Consider the following 22,521-nt stretch of genomic DNA (forward strand, 5'->3'; position numbering starts at 1 on the left):
CTGGTTACTACAGGTGGTACGAATGTGGTATCTGTCAAAACAGGAGCTAAGCTATTCAGTTTTGGTTACAGCATTTGGTCTGGTTTTTAAGGAGGTATATATAATTGTGATAACTGTCAAAGCAGGAATTAAGCTATTTCTGGAGTGGTATAAATCATTTTCTTTGGATCTAGAATGTTTATATCCTCACTTTTAAAGGATTGATTTATACCATAAAATCCTGAAACATAAATCCATTATAAATATTTATGGCCTCACAAAATTTTGAAGCCTTTTAAAATTAGAATTTTTTTTTTTTATTTGGTAATGTTTATGTTTATTTGTGAAATTAAATCCTTGTGATCTTAATATCTTCATATTTTGTTCAGTATGGTTAAGTCTAAAATAAAGTAATTATTATTTCACGATAAATGCATTAAAAATGTTTTTCTAAAGCCATTATTTTTTCATTTGTGTTGACTGCAAAAGAATATTTTTAATTTTAAAGAGGATGTGTCTGACCGTTTCGTATGTTTCCAAAATATTTTTTGTATAAATTCCAAGTGATTGTTTTATACCCATTTATTGTCAAGTTGTTTGTTACTTACGTATTTTGTTCAATAATAAGGACAATCTAGTGGCTGACCTCTGAATTTAATTCGTATAAAATCGCATGAGAGTGAACGTTATAAGATGTAAATTTCTAATGATTGGGAGCTAACAATAGAGAACACAAGTACGAATATAATCCATTCATTATCAGAATGTCCGATTGCGTGCAGATTATCTAGAAGGAGATTGGTAAATGTCACAAGACGTAGAAAAAACAAATGCACTGACAGATTTATTTGGCTTGCAGCACAAGTCTTAAACAGATTTTGTGAAGAAAAAAAATGGAAAGTATTTATTTTGGGTTTTTTGTCTTTATGTCTTTTTAGCACAAAGAGATCAGATGGAAAGATTTGAACTAGGGCTTTAAATTTGTGGACTAATACCTGATTTGTAGTTAAATTGTGGACTGGTTCTTGAGTAGTAAATAAAGCTAAAGAAGCATCAACCACAAACATTCAATGTGCTTACAGTGTTTGACAATGATTCTTATTCTTGAGATAGTGTTAATTGTTTGTGTGAGTTTTCTATGAAGGAATTTTAAAGTGAAAAGGAAAAATTCCCTGAAATAAGAGAACACTTTGTGGTTTGAAATATTTGGAAGTCTGTGAGAAATTTTGTGATAGCAAATCTAACTGATAATGTAAAAGTGAATGTTTTGTAAGGCATGTATTGATGATGAATCCCATCAAACTCATGTAGGAATATTCTTGTAATTAATTGCTACAACATGTTTAGTCTTTATCCTCTTCTAAAAACAGTTGAGGTTTTAGTTTCAATTTTTTGAAACCATTTTGTCATAATACTACTCTGTTTTATGATCTGTTTTTTAATATGACCAGGTGGATTCTAGATTTGAGATGCTTCATGACAAAACCAACATAATGGGTGTGCGACCAGCATGGATCCAGACCAGCCTGCACATTCCCGCAGTCTGATCAGGATCCATGCTGTTCGCCATCAGTTTCTCTGCTTGTAATAGAGTTGGTAAGCGAACAGCATTGGATCCTGATCAGACTGCGCGGATGCGCAGGCTGGTCTGGATCCATGCTGGTCGCAAACCCATTATGTTGGTTTTGTCATGACGCAGCTCATTTATTATTGATAACTAGGCAACAACAGCAGCAACAATACATTTGATTGAATACAGCAGAAGTTAGAAGAGAAGCAAATAGTCCAAAAAAAGTAGACAATGGTCAGAATGAAATAAAAAGAAGTTGCTATTTGTAGCTGTTAACTGAGCAGAGAATAAACTTAAAACCAACTTAATATCTGACAAACATACATCTGAGATGATCATGTCAGGTTCTTTTGTGAAGTGTTTAATGAAAACTGGAACACTACATTTCATATAACATTTCAGAGAAGCCTTCTGCAGCACTACAGATTAATTAACTTACAAATTTAAATTCTACCTTTTTTGAAAGTCCATCAGAATATTTCATTTTTCAGACATAAATTAAATCCTTATATTGATTTTAAGTTTTCTTTTTTCCCAGTTTAAGATATAAGTCCACAGTGAATTACAGAATAGGTAAAAGATATTCTATTTAAAAACCACCCAGACATAAATAACAAAATCCATCATAAGTTGTCCTATACACAGCTAGACATATGTTCATTGTGATGACAAAATCATTGTAAGTTTTGCATAACAAAGCCAAATATAAGTTCATTCTAATGACAAAATCCATTGTAAGTTTTGCATAACAAAGCCAAATATAAGTTCATTCTAATGACAAAATCCATTGTTAGTAACCAGACATACATTTATTGTGAATGACAAAATCCATTGTAAGTTTTGCATTTCAGAACCAGACATACGTTTATTGTGAATGACAAAATCCATTGTAAGTTTTGCATTTCAGAACCAGACATACGTTTATTGTGAATGACAAAATCCATTGTAAGTTTTGCATTTCAGAACCAGACATACGTTTATTGTGAATGACAAAATACATTGTACGTTTTGCATTGTAAAGCCAGACATAAGTTCATTTTAATAACAAAATCCACTGTAAATTTTGCATTTCAAAACCATTCTTACAATTCTTGTCAGCTCAACATAAGTTCATTAAGAAGTTACATATTCTCAAGCATTTAAAATTTTAAAATTGATGTATTCTCAAGAAGATCATATGTTTAAAATAACAAATGATTGACCAAGCATTTACAATAACTATATATGAAGGCAGCTACTGGGTAATCATAAATCCATGGAGAGTAATTGTGCAGTCATAATCAGCCTTTGCATTTTTACCAAAAAATAAATTTTACATACACCAAGACATTGCATAGCAATGATAAAATATCACAGACATTTTAGATTTATTTGTGCATAATAAGAACTGTATTCATTTCATGTTTCACAATAATAATTCTGTTATAATATTTTTGTACACTTTAAAAATCTTTCCTTTTCTATATTTGTATTTTAGAGAAAAAAAATCTCCTTCCACCTTTCTATCACACTTTCTTTGCCTCGTTTTTTACTGTAATCTTAGATACTTGCTGTTTAGTTTTCTTGCATTGAGACCTACCAATGCTTTCAAGTCTGACATTGAGTTCAAGATCTATAGGGCTAAAAAGATGGTCTTACTACTACCTAGTTTGACAAATGTGTTTTAGGTGTGTTAAAGTGGTGTCGGGACACATTCATTGATGTTAGTAAATATTCCTTTTTATAAAAATCTCTCAGACAACACATTTATTTCTAAAAAGGTTGTTGATTTTTTAAAATGAAATGGAAAAACAGAAAATTTCCCACTGAGATGCTGTTCTTGTAGACACTATTAAGGAGAGAACTAACAGATTTAGCTGACAGAATTTTAATACAAGTTTAGGAAAATTGAGTGCATGCTTAGTATTGATTTTGTCCCTATAAATTTAACAAGCAATTTGCATGTGCCTGTCAATGGGGTAAAACCATCTAAAGGCTTGAATATCATCTTCCTTAGCATTGTTGAATAAAACAATTCTTTAATGTTAACTAAAGAAAAGAAAAAAGAGAAAGAAGCATTTCAAAGGAGAAAATTTGAATGCTTTTAATGTAGAATCTGTTTTGTTGTTTGTTTTTTTTGTTATTTTTTTTAAGAAGAAGTGTGTTGAATGGATATTGCTCTTGAGTTTGTTCCTTGTAGGTATTTTCTGGTGTTCCAGTCTCCTTAAACTTTAATAGTTTAGGTCTTAAATGGATGTACCTTTATTCTAGATAGTGTATATTCTGGTAAAGGGAGATCCCGTGAAAGGTATGAAAAGGAGAAATTTAAGTGTGAAAGTCCATCTCACTTTGAATCCACCTATGAGGATGATGATAGGCACACCATCACTAAGTCTCACAGCACTGGCTTAAGCATTATATTTTATCACTGAAAGTATTGGAATGAACAATCCAGAACAATCAGAAAAACACAACATTATGGAGATGAAGTATGGGGCAACTTTTTGCTTCTGCCACATAGCACTTAACACCTTCTGTTATGAGAGTGAAATTCTTTGGGAAAAAGATGACAATTAACAACACCAAAATAACAATTAAATTGTGAAAATTGCAGACTTTCTGAATTTACTGAGGACTTCTGTACTTGTTTCAGGAAAGAAAACAATTTTTAAAGGCTTAGTTATTTTTCCAGCTCTTTATAATTATGAGAAACTTGGAAGTCTGAAAACACTGAGTGTGCTTGGAAACAGACCTGAGTAATGCTTCAAAGGTGTCTGTCATCTTTTGGGTGTATTGCCTTTAATCTGGGAGCCCATCTTTAGCACTAATTGTCTCTTTTGAGTTATGATTTAAAAAAGGGATTATTTTCTTTGATGAGCTTGTGAGGAAACTGTCATGTTTACTAAGAATGATATTCTAAAGTCGCCATGTGATTTTAGAAATGTCAGTCGATTCAATACTAGACAAAATTGATATATTCAAAACAATTATTAATATGCTTAATTATGCTGCGGCCTATGCATTTTATGGTGAAGATGTGTAGAAATTAGGGTCATGAGCACTTACAAAAGAGTTTTAGCCTTCAGTAGTTTAAGTTGGTCACGGAAACTTTTAAGTAACTAAGATTTCAGCTTGTTGTAATAGTTCAAATTTTAGAAATTATGAAAATTGCACTAGAACAAAAGAAGGATGATGAAAAGGTGCAGATGTTTGTACACTGTATAAACACAGTTTCTGAACTATATTCAGTGCTGTTTTGTAAGAGAAATACCACATGCAACAGGTGTGACCCCCAAACCCCATCAAAATAAGCATTATTTGATACAGAGTTATTAAACAAAGGGCCTACGTGTAATATTAACTGTTATTATCTGTTCATGTTACATTATTTCACCTAACTGCTGGCTTTTCAAATTACTTAATATAAAATTGACATGACATGTTCTCATATTTAGAAAAAAAAAATTCAAAATATCTGTAATTGTTATAATTGCAATTGAAATTTAATATTAAAGGTATTTTGTGAACGAAAACAAAATTGTTAAAAGATGGATTTTCTGTCTGATTGTCAGTTGCTTAGAAACATGGCGAAAATCTCAAAAACAACAAAATTCCTGCAGTAAAGAAATGTCAGTTATACTGTCGCAAGGTACTCTCTCAAAAATACAAATTTTAAAATTTACATTCAAGTCATGTCTTTAAATGGATTGTGCATGTTAATTTTCAAAATAAAATGATTTATATTATGGGAGATAGCAGATAAAAATATTCAATGCTTGCTACATGTAACTATTGTAAAATCAATTTGAAGTCTCCGGAGATTCAATGAATCATCATTGCTGTGAATAACTTTGCATACTGAAGTACAAAGTTCATGACACTACATTGCATTATGTGATTGAAACTGTAGTGATGGTATTCGTGCTCTATATTTAGTTAACAACATCTATTATAATTTTACCAGAATTTTGTCTGTTTCACTGTTGTGTTGTATGCATAATATATTACCGCCTCAGAAATGTATTACTTTAGAAAATATTTGACTTAACATGAGTTTAATAATGTATAAATAAGGGATTTAGAACATTTTGTTTATTATCTGATGAAAGTAGTTGTTGAATGTGATTTTTTTTAGGTAAATGGCCAATAAGTAACCTTATGGAAACTAGAATAAAGATCTTTTGAGAAATGAGAATAAAAGTATTTCTTGGGGATATAATGGGCCTTTTAGTTGTATAGATGAATTATAATTTACAATTTATTGAGTTCCCCCTGTATGCTTCTGGAACCAGTAGTGGTTACCCTTTCCTATCAGTATATATAAAGCCAGGCACCGTGAGTCATACAATCTTACCAGGCTTTATATTTTATGCACCTCAATTTCTGTATTTTGATATTGAAATCCCTTAAACTTTGAATTAACTGTTCCAAATTCCTATCTGGACATAAATTCATTACATAATTTCAGCAGGCTAATTAAGGGATATAATCATATAGTGATATGATGATATGATACATTCTATACATATAGTGACATTAACATATTGTCAGTACTTTGGTTTTTATTATCCCCCGCCGAAAAGGCGGCGGGGGATATAGAAATAGTCTCCGTCCGTCCGACCTTCCGTCCGTCCGTCTGTCTGTCCGACATTTTTGTCCGGAGAATATCTCTAAAAGTATTTGAGTAATCAACTTGAAACTTCACAGGTGGATAGACCTCATTGAGGAGAAGTGCAGTGCACAAGAATGATAACTCTACCCTGCATAATTTTTGAGTTATTGCCCTTTGTTATTTTTCAAAATTGATTTTTGTCCAGAGCATAACTCCAAAAGCCTATGGGATATCAACATGAAACTTCATAGGTGCATAGATCTCACTCAGGAGGTGTGCAGTGCACAAGAATGATAACTCTACCTTTCATAATTTTTGAGTTATTGCCCTTTGTTATTTTTCATACTTAATTTTTCATCTGAGTGGAGCATTAACTCAAAAAGTGTTTGACATATCAACATGAAATGTCATAGGTGGATAGATCTTATTGAGGAGGAATGTTGTGCACAAGAATGATAACTCTTCCCTATACAATTTTTGAGTTATTGCCCTTTGTTCTTTTTCATGCTATTTTGTCCAGAGCTTATCTCAAAAAGTATTTGAGGTATCAACTTGAAACTTCATAGGTGGATGGATCTCATTGAGGAGGAGTGCAGTGCACAAGAATGATAACTCTACCCTGCATAATTTTTGAGTTATTGCCCTTTGTTATTTTTCAAAATTAATTTTTGTCCAGAGCATAACTCAAAAAGCCTTTGAGATATCATTATGAAACTTCATAGGTGCATAGATCTAACTCAGGAGGTGTGCAGTGCACAAGAATGATAACTCTATCTTTTATAATTTTTGAGTTATTGCCCTTTGTTATTTTTCATACTTAATTTTTCAATTCAATTTTTTTCTCAAAAAGTACTTGAAACTTCATAGGTGGATAGATTTTACTGAGGAGGGATGCAGCACACAAGAATGATAACCTACCCTGCATTATTTTTCAGTTATTGCCCTTTGTTATTTTCAGCCATCAGTATTCACATAGGTTTCAAATCTGTAATCACTATAGCCATCAGTTTTCATTACCAAAAGACCTCTTAAAATGGAATTATTCTGCTCTACTACATATACATTCTTCCAATGAGCAAACACATTCGGCGGGGGATGGCCATGTTGACATGGCTCTTGTTACATTTAAGGACAATTTTTAACTTTTTACATCACAATAAAATTCTTTTATTTGTTTTAATGGAATAATAAGATGCACACCTTAAATTGTTTTGCTCAGCTAGGATTTCAAAAATAAAGTTATTGAATCAGTAGGGAAAGGGGTGTTTTTAACAATTTTCCCCAGGTTTTGTTTCACTTAGCAATTATTTTTATAAAGAAACGAAAACAGTGTTTGCATGACTAGCAAAAATAATAGCAAAAAAAAGATTCATATTGAATAAAAGTACGGAAAAAAGGATTCTTCAAATTTGAGATGATATGGAAGATGTTTGATACCATTTCTCATAGAAGTTAATTTATATCATAGTTTTGGTTGTTTTGTTTTGGTTTTAGCTGATTTATGTTGTATCTTTACAAAATGGAAGATATTCAACAATAAGTAGGTTGAATTGTTACATGGAATATTTAAGTTTTCATAATGATTTTGCCAATGTGAAGATACAATGAATTTGACTGATGTGATAAATGTGATATTGACTTGTAAGTAGTGTGATAAATGAAATACAGACTTGTAAGCAATGTGATAAATGTGTTATTGACTTGTAAGTAGTGTGATAAATGAAATACAGACTTGTAAGCAATGTGGTTAATGTGATATAGACTTGTAAGCAGTGTTATAAATGAAATATAAACTTGTAAACAGTGTTATAAATGAAATATAAACTTGTAAGCAGTGTTATAAAATTAATGAAATATAAAGTTGTAAGCAGTGTGATGAATATATGAAATTAACAAGTATCAAATGTGATGAAGTGATAATGACTCCAGTGTGATGAATGTGTTAAATTGAAGACTAATAAGTAGTATGATAAATGTAATATCTACCAGCATGCAGTGTTTATTATGTAATGATTTTGGAAAATGAATTTTAAACAGTTATATACCATGAAAGCTATGCAATGTACATTGTGCACACAGGAAACAAAATGAAAATTTATAGCTATGAAGAATGAATATAAACAACAAAAACTGAAGACTAGAAACTGGGAGAAGTTCTGTATAATAATTCAAGTGACGATTGACAGATATTTTAGTGGTTTTAAACTAGTTTGATAATGAAGGATGATGACGATTAATGGAAGAAAGATGCCCTAAAAAATATACAGCCTTCATATTTTGCCAAAAACAGTAAGTACATAGACCAAAATAGTGGTTGTAATGAAATATTTTACAGCAATTTTTTGTGGTAGATGTAACAGGTCTGTTTCAAAAGCTATAAAGTTAGCCTGTCAACATCTCGGCAAGCGGCCTAGTCTGATTCTAGAATGTTGGCTTCTAAATTTCAGTTAAAAACAATGGGCTGCTTCAAATTCTTCAACATGCGGTAAGGCAATGGTACAAATGAACAGCAAAAGAGTTACAGTTTTAACCCTTACCAAAATAAATATCTTAAATGGACTTGTCCATCTTTGAGTCTGTACAAAACCATCCATCATTTTAAGGGAAATTTTTAAAATAATTACTGACTGAATCAAACAAACAGTGCTAACCATAATCAAACAGCACAGATGTGTCAGCACATCTTGGTCTGCATTGGTCTAATGGAGAGAATCAGTTGCTGCAAGTTGGGTATCAGTTGATAATAAGAAAATAAATCAAGGGCTTGTACTCTTGGATGTATTGAGTCAGAATTTATATAATAAAGGGAGGTAATAAAAAAACTTGAACTCTTATAAAATTTTAAAAAGTAATTTAAATTTCATTTCCGTTGTCAAAATATTTATACATACACCAGCTGAAATCTGGTAAGAAATATGAGATGATAAATTGGTATGTTAACAAAACATTAATTGTTTGTCTACTAGTAGGAAGCCCTGAGACAGTGGAGCATAAGTGGTTTTATAAAGCTAATAAATTATTATTCTAACAAAACATCTGTTGTTCCTACCTAAGTCTGAAATAATGCACTGAAGGCCATTTGAGCAATAAAGATAAAATTCACTATAATTGACATATACAGAATGTCAGTATGACATACCCTTTTCAAAAACCAAATAATTAAAAAGAAATAAATCATAGTTACAATTAGCTTACAGAATACAAGCAACACGTGGAGGATATTATTTTGAAGTAATAAAACAAAATATTGAAATTAAGTGATTTTGAAATTGTAAATAGAAAAAGAAAGAAAAAAACAACACATTTTTATTTTGACCTCTCTCAAACTATACGGTCGACTATTCAATATAAAATTACACGGTTGACTGACAAAAAGCAAACTATACGGTCAACTGATCAATATAAAATTACACGGTTGACTGACAAATATCAAACTATACGGTCAACTGATCAATATAAAAATACACGGTTGACTGACAAATATCAAACTATACGGTCAACAATATATAATTACACGGTTGACTGACAAATATCAAACTATACGGTCAACAATATATAATTACACGGTTGACTGACAAATATCAAACTATGCGGTCAATGGTTGACTGACAAATATCAAACTATACGGTCAACTGATCAATATAAAATTACACAGTTGACTGACAAAAATCAAACTATACTGTCAATTGACCAATATAAAATTACACAGTTGACTGACAAATATCAAACTATACGGTCAACTGATCAATATAAAATTACACAGCTGACTGACAAATATCAAACTACCGGTATATGGCCAAATGATCAATATGAAATTATCATTTTCATATAGGTTGCCTGTGAATATGTTTAACCCTTACCATGCTAAATATCTGAAATGGACTTGTTCAACTTTCTGTCTGGACTAAACCATTCATCATTTGTAGGTATAAAGTCAAAATATGTAATGACTGAATAGCAAACAGTGCAGACCATAATAAGACAGCACAGATTTGCAGGCAAATCTTCGTCTCTGGTCATGGTTATATTTAATGGCTACCAACAGGCTAATAACATAAATTCTGTAGAATGAACGGGGGGCTATAGGCATGTGTGCAACTCCTTCCAACCAAACTCATATTAAAGGGTTTTGTCATTTATTCATTTTCAGGGAATATTTAGCCCTTTGTAATTGTTTGCTATATATTTAAGTAATAGAGAAATTAAGGTCTACTAAAACCTGTTATTGGCAGAAAATCTGGTTTTGTGACAGTTCCTGTCACTTGTTAAAATATTTCCTTTTGTTAGGCATCATGAAAGGTTGTCGCTGGCATCATGAAAGCTTGTCGCTGAAATAAAACAGGTTTAATGGAATATTATCCATCCAGTAATGGCTATAAATTGGAACAGTTTGAATTGACCAATTAAAACACATTTTAGAGATACAGATGGGCTATATAAGGCATAAAGACTCTATAATCCTTGCTCCATCCATTTAATATTATAGCATTTCTATAGACTTATACAATCTGTCAATAACTGATGTACTATCAAGAGATAATTTGATGGAAGAGGCAGTCACAAATCATGTCTAAATATAGAACAATGCTTCCTTTATACTGCTTTGTTGTATGATAATAAGATTTTGTGATTTTCAAAAATAATCATTTACAATTGTGTCATATTTGTTTTTGAAAGGATTAAATGTAAAGGGGTGGGTTATTGGCGACGCCGGTGACCAGCGTCATCTTTTATGTAATGCTTCTTTTATTGGCTCATGGTAGGAGCTGTTATTATTATACAGTTATTTCATATGTTATTTGGGAACAGTCAAACTGTTGGCCCGAGGTGGAGGGGATAGTGTTTTGAACTGTTGCCTAAGGTCGTAGGCCGAGGGCAACAGTTGGAAACACTATCCCCAACATCGAGGGACATCTGTTTGATTGTTCCCAAATAACATATGACATCGAGGGACAACTCTTTGACTCTTCCCAAATCACGTATGATTTTATTACCTGATCAATTAATGTTTCAACAGTACTTGCAGAAGAAAAAAGGAACAAGAAAAAAGTTTGGCAAATATGTTAAGTTGGTTCAAAGGGGGAAACCTCACAAGGGAAACAGTCAGAACTATTGACCGGTTGACAGTTCGCTAACGTTGAGGTCTTTAGAATTTCAGAAAACAGTAACAAAAAAAATTTATATATTTAGGTATCCGGTAATAAAAGCAGTTAATGTCATGTTGTGTTAATAAGTTTTATTTTGATTCTTAAAAATCAAGTAAACAAATATGTTGTTATTTGTTCATCTTTAATGTTTTTAATGAAGTGTCAGCAGAGACATTTGTTATGATATTCATGGTATATACCATTGGCTACGGCATATTTGACAATGTTGGGCCAGAATGCATTATGATTATAGTCAGAAATAATTTTAAAAAAGAATAATTATAAAAATTAGGGTGGCATTTGTTTTCATACGCAGTACTGTATAAATTTAATTATGTTAACATTAGTAGAATTGCAGAAACATATGTTTGACATTATCGATCACATTCTTTACTTTTATGTCATTCCTTGAGCAAATTTGACCATATTGTATCCTAGAATGCAAAGCCAAGACTGACTGTAGTCTTTGGTGAAGAATAATAAAGTAATCAGGTATAATTTAAAACAAAAACTTTAAAACTTATGGTGACATTTCTTCCAGTAAAAAATATATTCATTTAGAAGTACATAATAATTTACACCTATAAAAATGCTATTGCAGGTACAGAAAATATCAAAATTGCTGGAGCATAATTATGATATGGAAAAAAAACACACACACAAATTGATATAAAAAAATTAGTCAATCAAATCATAAAATTCTAGAATAAAGCTGATATTTTTCAGGAAAAAAATGGCATTTGTATTTCATTATGCATGAAATATAAAAATACAAAAAAGAAAAATATAATATCAAATAAAAGTTGAGACACCTCACCAAGTAAAATAATGCTGTGTAGTAGGATTGACAATACGATTCCTAGAATTGTTAACATTATGAGATAATCAAGGGCTAGGTTTGTTTTTACAGGAATAGGATGGAATTCGTTTTCAATACTATTAATGTTACAATATAGACACAATACTGATACTCATCTTCTGTATCAATGTCATTGCAGATCTGACAATTTGATATGAGGGAACAATTTGTGTGAACAATGCGTTTGGTAGGACAATGTCTCCAGCCTCAGAATTTATGAGCCGTTCTCAGCTAATGGAGACTTATTAAAGTGATACTATTAACAGACAGGCTTAATTCAACACCCAATTCTGTCCCGTGAATCCCCATCGGGCTAATAATTTCCAACATCTCGTAAAAAACGATTGAATCAGTGCACATAATTTTCATGTTATTAAGGTCATGTGAAAAACTTGATTTCCATATCGAAAATAAAATCAGAATCAGATGAGCGCTTTTAAGGAAGGTTTTTCCCATTAAAACAAACAGCTAATGTGATTTTCCTCAGACAATTTATAGGCCTCTATAGCCATACTTTTGAAATGTTTGTATTTATGTTTTAAGGTTGTTAAATGTTTGCATGTATGTTTGCCATTGAAATAGAATAATTGTTAGTTGTATTGAATTTAAGGACCTTTAGTTTGAGTAGCATTTAATAGAGAAGAATATAGACTTTTCTATACCACTGATAGAGACCTTAGGCTAGATTTGAACTCCTGTGGCCAATGGATTTTTACACCAGTTAAAGTCAGGGTAGTCTCTAAGCTACTTTACCCTAGAGTAAGGCTTGCCTGAATTCTAGTAGTCATTACGACTTACCCTTATCACCAGTATAGATCTAGCCTTAATTCTAGCAATCTTATGTCATTCCTTTCCCACCCACTGGTAAAGAGCAGGCTTGTTTTACACATAACAACAGTTTAACCACCTATATTGTCCTAGGTGAGCCTACATGTCTGTGCAATATTATAGTCTTAATACTTATTCTTTCTGGCATAATTGTACCTCTTTCATATTATTGTGTCACTCTCATATTGTATAAACCTTTAATAAGCAAAGAATTGTTTCCATATTCAAAACAGGGCAAGTCCATCAAGATTAGCAGGGCTAAACCATGTTTTAACCCAGGAAAAGCTTGTTAACATTGATATGTTACCTGTTACAATATGACACGTGTTAAACGATAATTTCACAATGGTCTGACTTGTATAATGATATCAATTCAATGGTATTGATTGACTGAAATCAATATATTCCTCACGAATTTTCTAAAAAAAAAAAAAGGAAGAAATTTTCTTCAAGTTGTGCTAATCTTTTAATCACGTTACTAGCATTTACTCAGTCGGTAACCCAGGGATGTGGCAAGCTTTTAAAATAATTCATTCTCTCCTTGGGGCATTCCGATATTATCTGTGCTCTTGTTTCATACAAAGATAGGAGTTTTCTGCTCTGTTGGTAACGTTCATGTCAATCGAAAGGCCATTATCAAACTGTCCTATTGATTCGTATGAAAAGCAGGAACTGGGATTAGGGCATTGTAGGTGTTTGAAGCAGCAATTTTATCTTCTATAATTTCCGGGTATCATTTTTCTTTCCAATAATAATTTAGTGGTGATAGGTGTTCAGAAGGTATGCTTTGAAAAAGCATGGAGTGTGCTTAATAGGATGACAGGCATTAGATAGGCTTAAAAAATAGAAAGACATTATGTATGCTTAAAATTGATAAAAGACATCAAGATATGCTTAAAATTGATGAATGACATTCTAGGTATGCTTAATATTTATGAAAGACATTCAAGGTTTGCTTAAGATTTATCAAAGACATTCAAGGTACGCTTAAAATTTATTAAAGACATTCAAGGTATGTTTAAAATTCATCAAAGACAATTAAGACATACATGTGCTAAAAAAAATCAGAAGAGAGTATGCATAAAAGTTAAGGTCTACTTAAGGTAGACATTCTGGGTGTGCTTAAAAGTTATAACAACATATTAGGTATACCTTAATGTTAAGAAAGACATATAAGGCATTCTTTAATCTTAGAAATGACATATTGGCCATGCTTAAAAGTTAGGAAAGACATATAAGGTATCACAACAGTTAAGAAAGACATATTAGATATGCTTTAAAATAAAGAACTACATATAAGGTATGCTTTAAAGTTAAGAAAGATATATAAGATATGCTTACAAGTTAAAAAAATGACATTATGAGGTATGCTTAAAAAGTTAAGAAAGACATACCGGTATGTTTAAAAAGTTAAGAAAGACATAATTATAAAGTATGCTTAAAAAGTTAAGAAAGACATATTTGATATGCTTACAAGTTAAGAAAGGCATATTAAATATGCTTACAAGTTAAGAAAGACATATTAGGTATGCTTAAAAAGTTAAGGAAGACATATGCTTAAAAAGTTAAGAAAGACATTATGAGGTATATAAGGTATGCTTAAAAAGTTAAGAAAGACATATTAGATATCTCAACAGTAAAGAAAGTCCTATATTAAGGCAATTTCTTTAATGTTAAGAAATACTTATAAGGCATGCATAAAGGTAAGTTAAGAAAGACATTATTATGTATGCTTAAAAAGTTAAGAAAGACATACGTAATTTTTTTTAAAGTTAAGAAATACATATTAATTATGCTTACAAGTTAAGAAAGACATATAAGGTATGTTTGAAAATTAAGAATGACATAAATATAAGGTATGCTTTAAAGTTAAGAAAGACATATTAGGTAATAGTATGCTTAAAAAAATGGCATGTTTAAAAGCACAAAAAGACACGAGGTTTGCCTTTAATGCACTTTTGGTACACAAAAGAGAAATTCAGAAATTTATTAAAGTTAAGAAAGGAAACAGCATTGAGAAGTAATTAAATTTTTGTATTTTATATTGAAATATGTAAAACTTGATGATGAGTAGTAACTTCCAATTCTACTGCAGGAATATTTCAAATACAAATTGAGCAGAGCATATGTCAGAGTCAATAATTTAAAATCCTGGTCACAAGCCACTAAATTTTGAACAAAAACATTCAACTATATTTAGTGACATTCACCAGAATAATTGGCAATGCCTGACAATGTTAGTGTCACATACAGTCAAAGTGAGTATCTGGCTGGAATTGGTATAGCATTGTATTTCACTTCCCACTTTGATGTGAATTTTAAACACATGTTTATACTCCTAAAACACGACTGATGTTTGTCTTTTGTGACAGAATAATTTTACATTGTGAGGCAAGTTCAGTGGAAACAGTGTGGTATTGATTCTTTTACAGTTATTTGTTCACCGTTGATTTCTGTAATTGCTGCCTTGCCTGTCACATACAAATCTGTCAGTGAAACATGACTCCCAGGGAATTTAGCACCATGTACTGTAAAAAAGGTTACAGGGTAATTTGAGTGACTACAGTTCCTAGCTTTGTTTTAATTTAATAGTTGTTTGAATATATATTTTAACAAAGCATAATGTTAACAAAATATTTAAACTATATTAATAATTTAAGCTCAAGTTTATCCATTTACCGTTCCAAATGTGATTAGCCTTTGCCATTATTTTAGAGCTGGGCTTGGCCAGCCTGTTTTGGTCCATGGACAAAGTGATTTCACCTTTCATTCGCGAAATATTATTTTAAGAGTAATTCAGTTTGTTTTCTATACATGTTTAAATGAATGAGTTTTATTATTTGATTGCACCACTTAATGGTCTATGTTTACTCTATTTAATATTATGATTATAACTTAAGATATTTTTATATTATTTTACATTTTATATAGAAATAAAAAAACAATGAATATGTTAATCCCTGTGGTAACAAAATTGAAATTTTGTATATTTTCAGGAGTGAAGAACCAGTGAACTCCAATATGGACATCTCCACTGGACATATTGTGCTGGTTAGTCTCAACTATTCTATTTTTACATTTTAACCTTTAACCTATATTGAAAATAGGTTAGTAGGTCAGAGGTGAAGGTCATATTAGCATTTAATCTTTTTCTAATATTTACATTGTACTTTTTTGTGCCCTATGACCTTACATTGTACTGTTTTGTGCCCTATGACCTTTGTTAAGGTCAATTGGTCAAATGACATGGCATAGAGATATTGTTACTGTACAGTTTAATTGTTTCATTAATTTAATCCGACAGTTGTTATAATAGAAATAAGAATAAATCAGTTTAATGATAAATTTTCAGATATTGAACTTTATTTGAGAATTGTACTCCTGCAATTTATGAATTTTTTAATGAAAGTGTCAATTATCATAAGTTTCAGTATTTGATTGTTTTGTTAATTTGAATTATTAACATTTTCTACAGTCCTACATGGAAGACCACTTGAAAAACAAGGACAGACTTGAACGTGAGTGGGAGGCGATGTGTGCGTATGAAGCTGATCCTTGCAGCACCAAGGTCGCTGCTGATAACGGCAATGCAAGGAAAAACAGATACGCTGATGTCCTACCATGTAAGAAAATGAAGTCTTATTTTATCGTAGATCTGAGATTTTCCAAGTAATTAGTATACCCGATGTTTAGTTAGTTTCATTAATGTAATTGGCAAGGTAATTTTGATTCAGTGAAAATGGAACATCCCTTATTTTGTTAACATTAAAGTGCCCTTATACAAAGCATCAAATTTCTGAACAGTCTTATATTACTACTGCATGCTAGGCTGCCATTACATCACCTACGGTCTGACAATTTTAGTTTGCCCAACGAGACATGTAATATGAACGTTAATTATAGTCATTACCCATCAATTTTACTAGAAGACTTGTTAAAGCCATGCATGATTGGCATGAAAAGGCAATTAGAGATCTAGGATTTCACGAAATTTGTGTCCATTTTATCAGATTTTAGACATTACAGAAGTTTCAAGACTGGAACCACAGTAATTGAATTTCAACTTTCGTTTGAAGATTTGAAACCATTATTTTTCAAAGAAGTCCCTCAAATTTCCTGTTTTTAATTGTTATTGACACACATGTTATGAAATTTCATTCTGTATTTTGAAAACTAATACGATGTTAATTGTTTTGTTTTTCATGTTTTGTTTTTTTTCATTATGAACATTTAAGGGGCTTAAAATTTTACCCTTAGGTCAGTAGTTTTGAACCTCTTTCTGGCTGTCGATAAAAATATTAAATACTAATAAATACTAATTGTGTACAAACAACAAGAATAAATATCGCCATCTTTAAATTTGCTACTCTTCTTAATTCAAATGTAATATTATGCTTTTTCAGTTGATTTTCAATTTTTCCTTAAATATTCTCAACAATTTTTGCCACATTTTATTTCCTCAAAATTTACCAACATGTTTCAGTGATCATCATTAGCAATTTTAATAAAACCATGTTCTTTGTCAACACATTTCAAAATGACGTATTTCACATGCCTTTTTTTCCTTTATAATTGTTTGGAGATTGATAATAATGGTTCTAATGTAATCATACAATCAGAAATTATAAAACCTAATTATAATCATCATAATACATCAATGCTGTACATTAGAAAACAAATCTTATTGTTATGCATATTATAATACAGAATACAAGAACAGTGGTTATTAAAGATATTAGAAAATTATAAGAGTCGGTTATCCGATTTCACTGAATTACGATGGTTTGATATTGGAGTAATGCAATGTAAATATTGTTGTCATGCAAGCAGTCTTACACTGCGCTGATTACATGGGTTGTAGTGATATATTAGGATAACTGATTGACCTTATTATGAGCTCGTGATTTCAAAATTTTAAAAAAATAAACGGAAATTAAAATTGGCTGAAACTTTGTTTCTCTGATAGAAATGAGGAATATAACTCTTAAAGATAACTCTGGTCAAGACAAATGGGAGATAACTCTTCTTGATTCTGGTCATGAAGATAACTCTTACTAAAGCAGATTAGGAAAATGGAGGATAACTCCTTTTTGTACTGGTCAGGAAATTATTTTTAAAAAATCTTGTTTATACTGCAGGTAAGAAAACTTACTCTAAAGGAAAATCATTGTATTAAATCAATTAATAATGTGACAGTATTTCATTTACTGAAATTAGGAACAAATTACAAATTATAATTACAAATTATAATTACAAATAATGTCCAAGCAAACCTGGATTTCTTGCCTTTCTCATGGACCTATAATTATGATTAAACTAAATATAGAATCAAAATATTTCAAGGAGGGCATGATGGGAGGAGGCTTTAATAGGGTATCTTAAATTTTTCCTTACTGTCTGATGACAGCAGGAATAAGGTAGGTCTTTTTTATGAAAAATAAATTATGATGAAAAGGAATGTATTTTGATACCAAATATTGAAAATTTGTAAAGTCTACAAGTATTTAATTTAAATGGCAGTTAAAACATAGTGTATAAATTATGGAACAGAATTAGTGCATTTATTCCATCTTGCTTTATGATATCGGGACTTACATTATGCTTGCTTCTATACTTCTTTATGACAATGAAAACCTGCGTTTTGCTGAATTCAATCATGCCTTGTGATTACTGAATGCACTTTCATGTAATTGCAACCTTATGTGTTCCCTACTAAACCATCAAACTCACATATTTTAATATGCAATATGTTTAATTGCATCTTTTATTAAAGGACAATGTATTATGTTTGGTGTTTAAGATAACATTCTTTGCTTGTTCTTGATATAACTATATGTAACATGGTAAGTTTCTGTCGGTACCTTTAATTTGCTATAAATCTGCCACTTATATTGTCGACATTATGTCACAATAAATTATTAATTTTGATCAATAATTGGCGAATTTGATGTGTTTTAGCATTCATATGCTTCAATATATTCACTGATTACAAATATAATGCAATACATGATCACTGCGCATCGACAACGAAGATGACAACGATAGCGATATTATAGTCGCATGTGACAGTACGCACTAAGCAGTTGGCAGTAAGCATAATGCGAGTTGCAATAATTTGTGTTCATATTATGACAGCAGGTGTCGCTTTGTCGGTACATCCCGTTATTTTCTGGATGATCCCGTATTTTGGCACGTGGAGTAAACAAAGTTACGTCCCCTTCATACAGGGGCGTATACAGAACAGTGTTATTTGGGGACTGACATGTAAAGGGAAAATTTACTGAAAAACAAGAGAACACGATGCGACAGACGAAAAGTGCGTGTTTTTGAAGATTCCGCCAGCATGTGGAAAAAAATGTTATAGATGTCTCTAATAACTCATCCTACAAGTGGCAACTCACCTCTTATACAATTGTTTACACTTCTTTTTGAGCGTGTGTGATAGTCGTATGAGTAATAGTGAAATTGAATTTTAAGATATACTATATGCTCAAACTTACGGTGGCACAAAGGTGACATGTGTGTGTTTTTATTTATCTCGTGCGCACGAGATACTGTGTCGTGGCCACGAGTTACTAAGTCGTGGCCACGAGATAATCAAATCGTGGGAATGAGATGACTAAGTCGTGGCCGCGAGTTACTATGTCGTGGCCACGAGATAAATTAGTCGTTAGAACAAGTTACTATGTCGTGGCCACGAGAAAGTTTAGTCGTGGCCAAGAGAAAGTTACGTCGTGCGAACGAGATAAATAACCAAATGAATTTTCCTAACAAGGATGCCCCTACTTCTCCTGTCCGTAAAAGTGCTATTTATAAAAGTTATTGATTGGTCAAAGATTTAGCGTCATTGTGACCCTGATTTCTGACCAAATTGCCTAAAAATTATCAGGTGTCATCTACTGATCTTTTTGAGGTTATATAAACTACGGCTTATTCTTTCTAAATCATTCATCAGACAAGGAATTTACATGAAGTGTCATGTTTATCTGACCTTGTTATAGGATATCTACTGTTCGTGGGCAGCAATGTCCCTACCCAATAAAATAAACCAGGACTAAGTCCCTCTGAAGTTATGGTATAAACAATGTTGACAGGCCGTTGTACGTACAAAATGACCAATTCTATCATAGAATTGTCCCAACAAAGGGCTATAACTTAGTCAAAATTAATGTCTGATTTATGGGCCTTATGATCCTAAAGACATGTATCAAGTTCAAAGTGAACACTTTAGTATTTTCAAAGATTAATGTTGCACGTAAATCTTTAAACAGTAATTTTCTAAGTTTAAAAAATCATGGTGTAATCTGACTGGTTAATTATATAGTCTGCACGACTTAGTTATCTCGTTCCCACGACTTAAACGACATAGTATCTCGTGGCTACGATATAGTATCTCGTTTCCACGACTTAACTATCTCGTGGCCACGAATAGGTAACTCGTGGCCACGACTTAGTACAGTACAAACTTGATTTTTTTTCTGTAAAATAAAATAAATATAATTTGGCTTCACACAAATATGTGTGCTTTAAATCCTTTACACTGTAAGTGGGCAGTATGAATATACATGTTTATTATATACTTATAAATGAAATATTGAGAAATATTGATGAAATAAAATGCGTATTTTCATTTTCCGTATTTTCACTGTAGAAATTTATTTTTCACTGCAGTGGAACATATTTTCCGTATTTTCACTGGTGTCTTGCCGGACTACTTTCTTTTAAATTCTGCCAGTACACAAAATTTAAGGGAAAGTCTTTCAAATTTTATCGCAAAAAAGAGAAAAATGTATATAATAAACAGAAAATTCAAGTTTTTTCTATAAATACATGATTTATTTTCATCTTGTGGCATGAAAATTACCATATTTCACTCGTTGCTACCGCCACTCATGAAATATTTATTTTCATACCACTCGATGAAAATAAATCATGTATTTATAGAAAAAACTTGAATATCCTCTATATAGTGTTATTACAAAAAAAATATGGAAGTTTCTTTTAAAGACAGGCACAACTTTACTTGACCCGTAATAAGAAAAGCAGATTCCTATACATTATGTGTATGTGTTTTTATTTAAATAAAACATATTTAGTAAGAATTTTATAGATTTCAATAAATTTCTGTGATAAAAATATCTTACTGAAAGATGTGCATAGTATATCATTAAGCACAAATGTATGTGAATGTGGTGGTATGTGCGGGATGTCTGATCTATAATCAGACACACATATGCCCAACATTTGAGCCGCGTCACGACAAAACCAACAGAATGGCTTTGCGACCAGCATGGATCCAGACGCGCAGTCTGATCAGGATCCATGCTGTTTGCTTTCCAACTCTTTTACAAGTAGAGAAACTGATAGCGAACAGCATGGATCCTGATCAGACCGCGCGGACGCGCAGGCTGGTCTGAATCCATGCTGGTCGCAAACCCATTATGTTGGTTGTGTCGTGACGCGGCTCATTTGAAATTGACTATTATTACAAAAATAAACAACTTCCTTCTTTCCTTATTATACATGTATATTTTAATGTGTTACATACCTATTCGCCACTATTAGTGACTCTGAGACATTTATTAAGTTAAAAGGCCAATAATTTTTGCTTTTTAATGTCCAAGTCATTAGATAAAGACCTTCGCAGTACCTAGGCCGGTGCTTAACAACTGGATGACAGCATAATATGTTTTGGTAAGGGAGTACACTAAGAAGACTATTGCATGAAACTGACACGTATATATTCCATCCCAGCTCATGAACGTATATTTGGGGGTAGGTGCAGCCCTTCAGCCAGGGCCTGAACCCGCCACTGTACGTATAACTGCCCCATTGAATAACTGTTTACGAGCATATACATATATAAAATTATATTGCATAATCCTTTACTACTTGTATTTATATTCTTTCAACTGCAATTTATGTATTAAGCGCGTACTACGTATTTTATTTATATATACATGTACGCAGTATCTATACGGAAAATTCCGATGATAGGCGAATCGTGGAAAAATTCCGTTGATATAGATAACAGAGTTCTCGCCCCTTAACAGTTCACAAATCGCGACATAGTTTAAATTGTTTATCATAATGCAAGATGATCAAACATAATCTACAAAAAAAAAAAAAATTTTTTTATATAAAATTTCGTGGGTGGTTTTGTATTTGGTACCTTATAGTAAGCTTTAGAGTGTTGAATTATTTTTTTTTCAGGGTTGTAGTAGGGGTCCAGGGGCAGATAGGGGTGGGGTGTCTAAACACTGATACTGCCACCTGTGTGTTGTGACAGAAAGCATCAAGATCTTAGGCATACACTTGTAAGACATGCCGGGGCAGTGATTTCTTTTACCCACTACATATAAACCATGAAGAATTTAATTGGCATGTGTGGCCACAAATAGGAAAATATTTGTATAAAATTTGTATTTATTTTAAACAGGAATACTCTCATTAAAACTGAAACAATGAAACTAGGCCATTTATTGATCTTATAAGCTGCACATGCACAGCTGTTTTTTTGTGTGTGTTTTTATTATTTTTTTTATAA

The 22,521-nt window shown here is 31.7% G+C and overlaps 1 protein-coding gene across 3 annotated transcripts in view; it reads left to right on the forward strand.

Moving 5' to 3' along the window:
- Positions 1 to 22,521, forward strand: part of LOC132720954 (receptor-type tyrosine-protein phosphatase N2-like) — a 147,727-nt gene that overhangs the window by 91,166 nt on the left and 34,040 nt on the right. For all 3 annotated transcript variants that reach the window (XM_060705200.1, XM_060705202.1, XM_060705201.1), the window contains 2 exons: positions 15,971 to 16,025; positions 16,450 to 16,597. In XM_060705200.1, the coding sequence (XP_060561183.1) occupies positions 15,971 to 16,025; positions 16,450 to 16,597 (203 nt within the window). The remainder of the gene's footprint in view (positions 1 to 15,970; positions 16,026 to 16,449; positions 16,598 to 22,521) is intronic.

Source organism: Ruditapes philippinarum, unplaced genomic scaffold (genome assembly GCF_026571515.1).
Source record: "Ruditapes philippinarum isolate M1 unplaced genomic scaffold, ASM2657151v2 ctg145_1_1_1_1, whole genome shotgun sequence".
Classification (NCBI taxonomy): domain Eukaryota; kingdom Metazoa; phylum Mollusca; class Bivalvia; order Venerida; family Veneridae; genus Ruditapes; species Ruditapes philippinarum.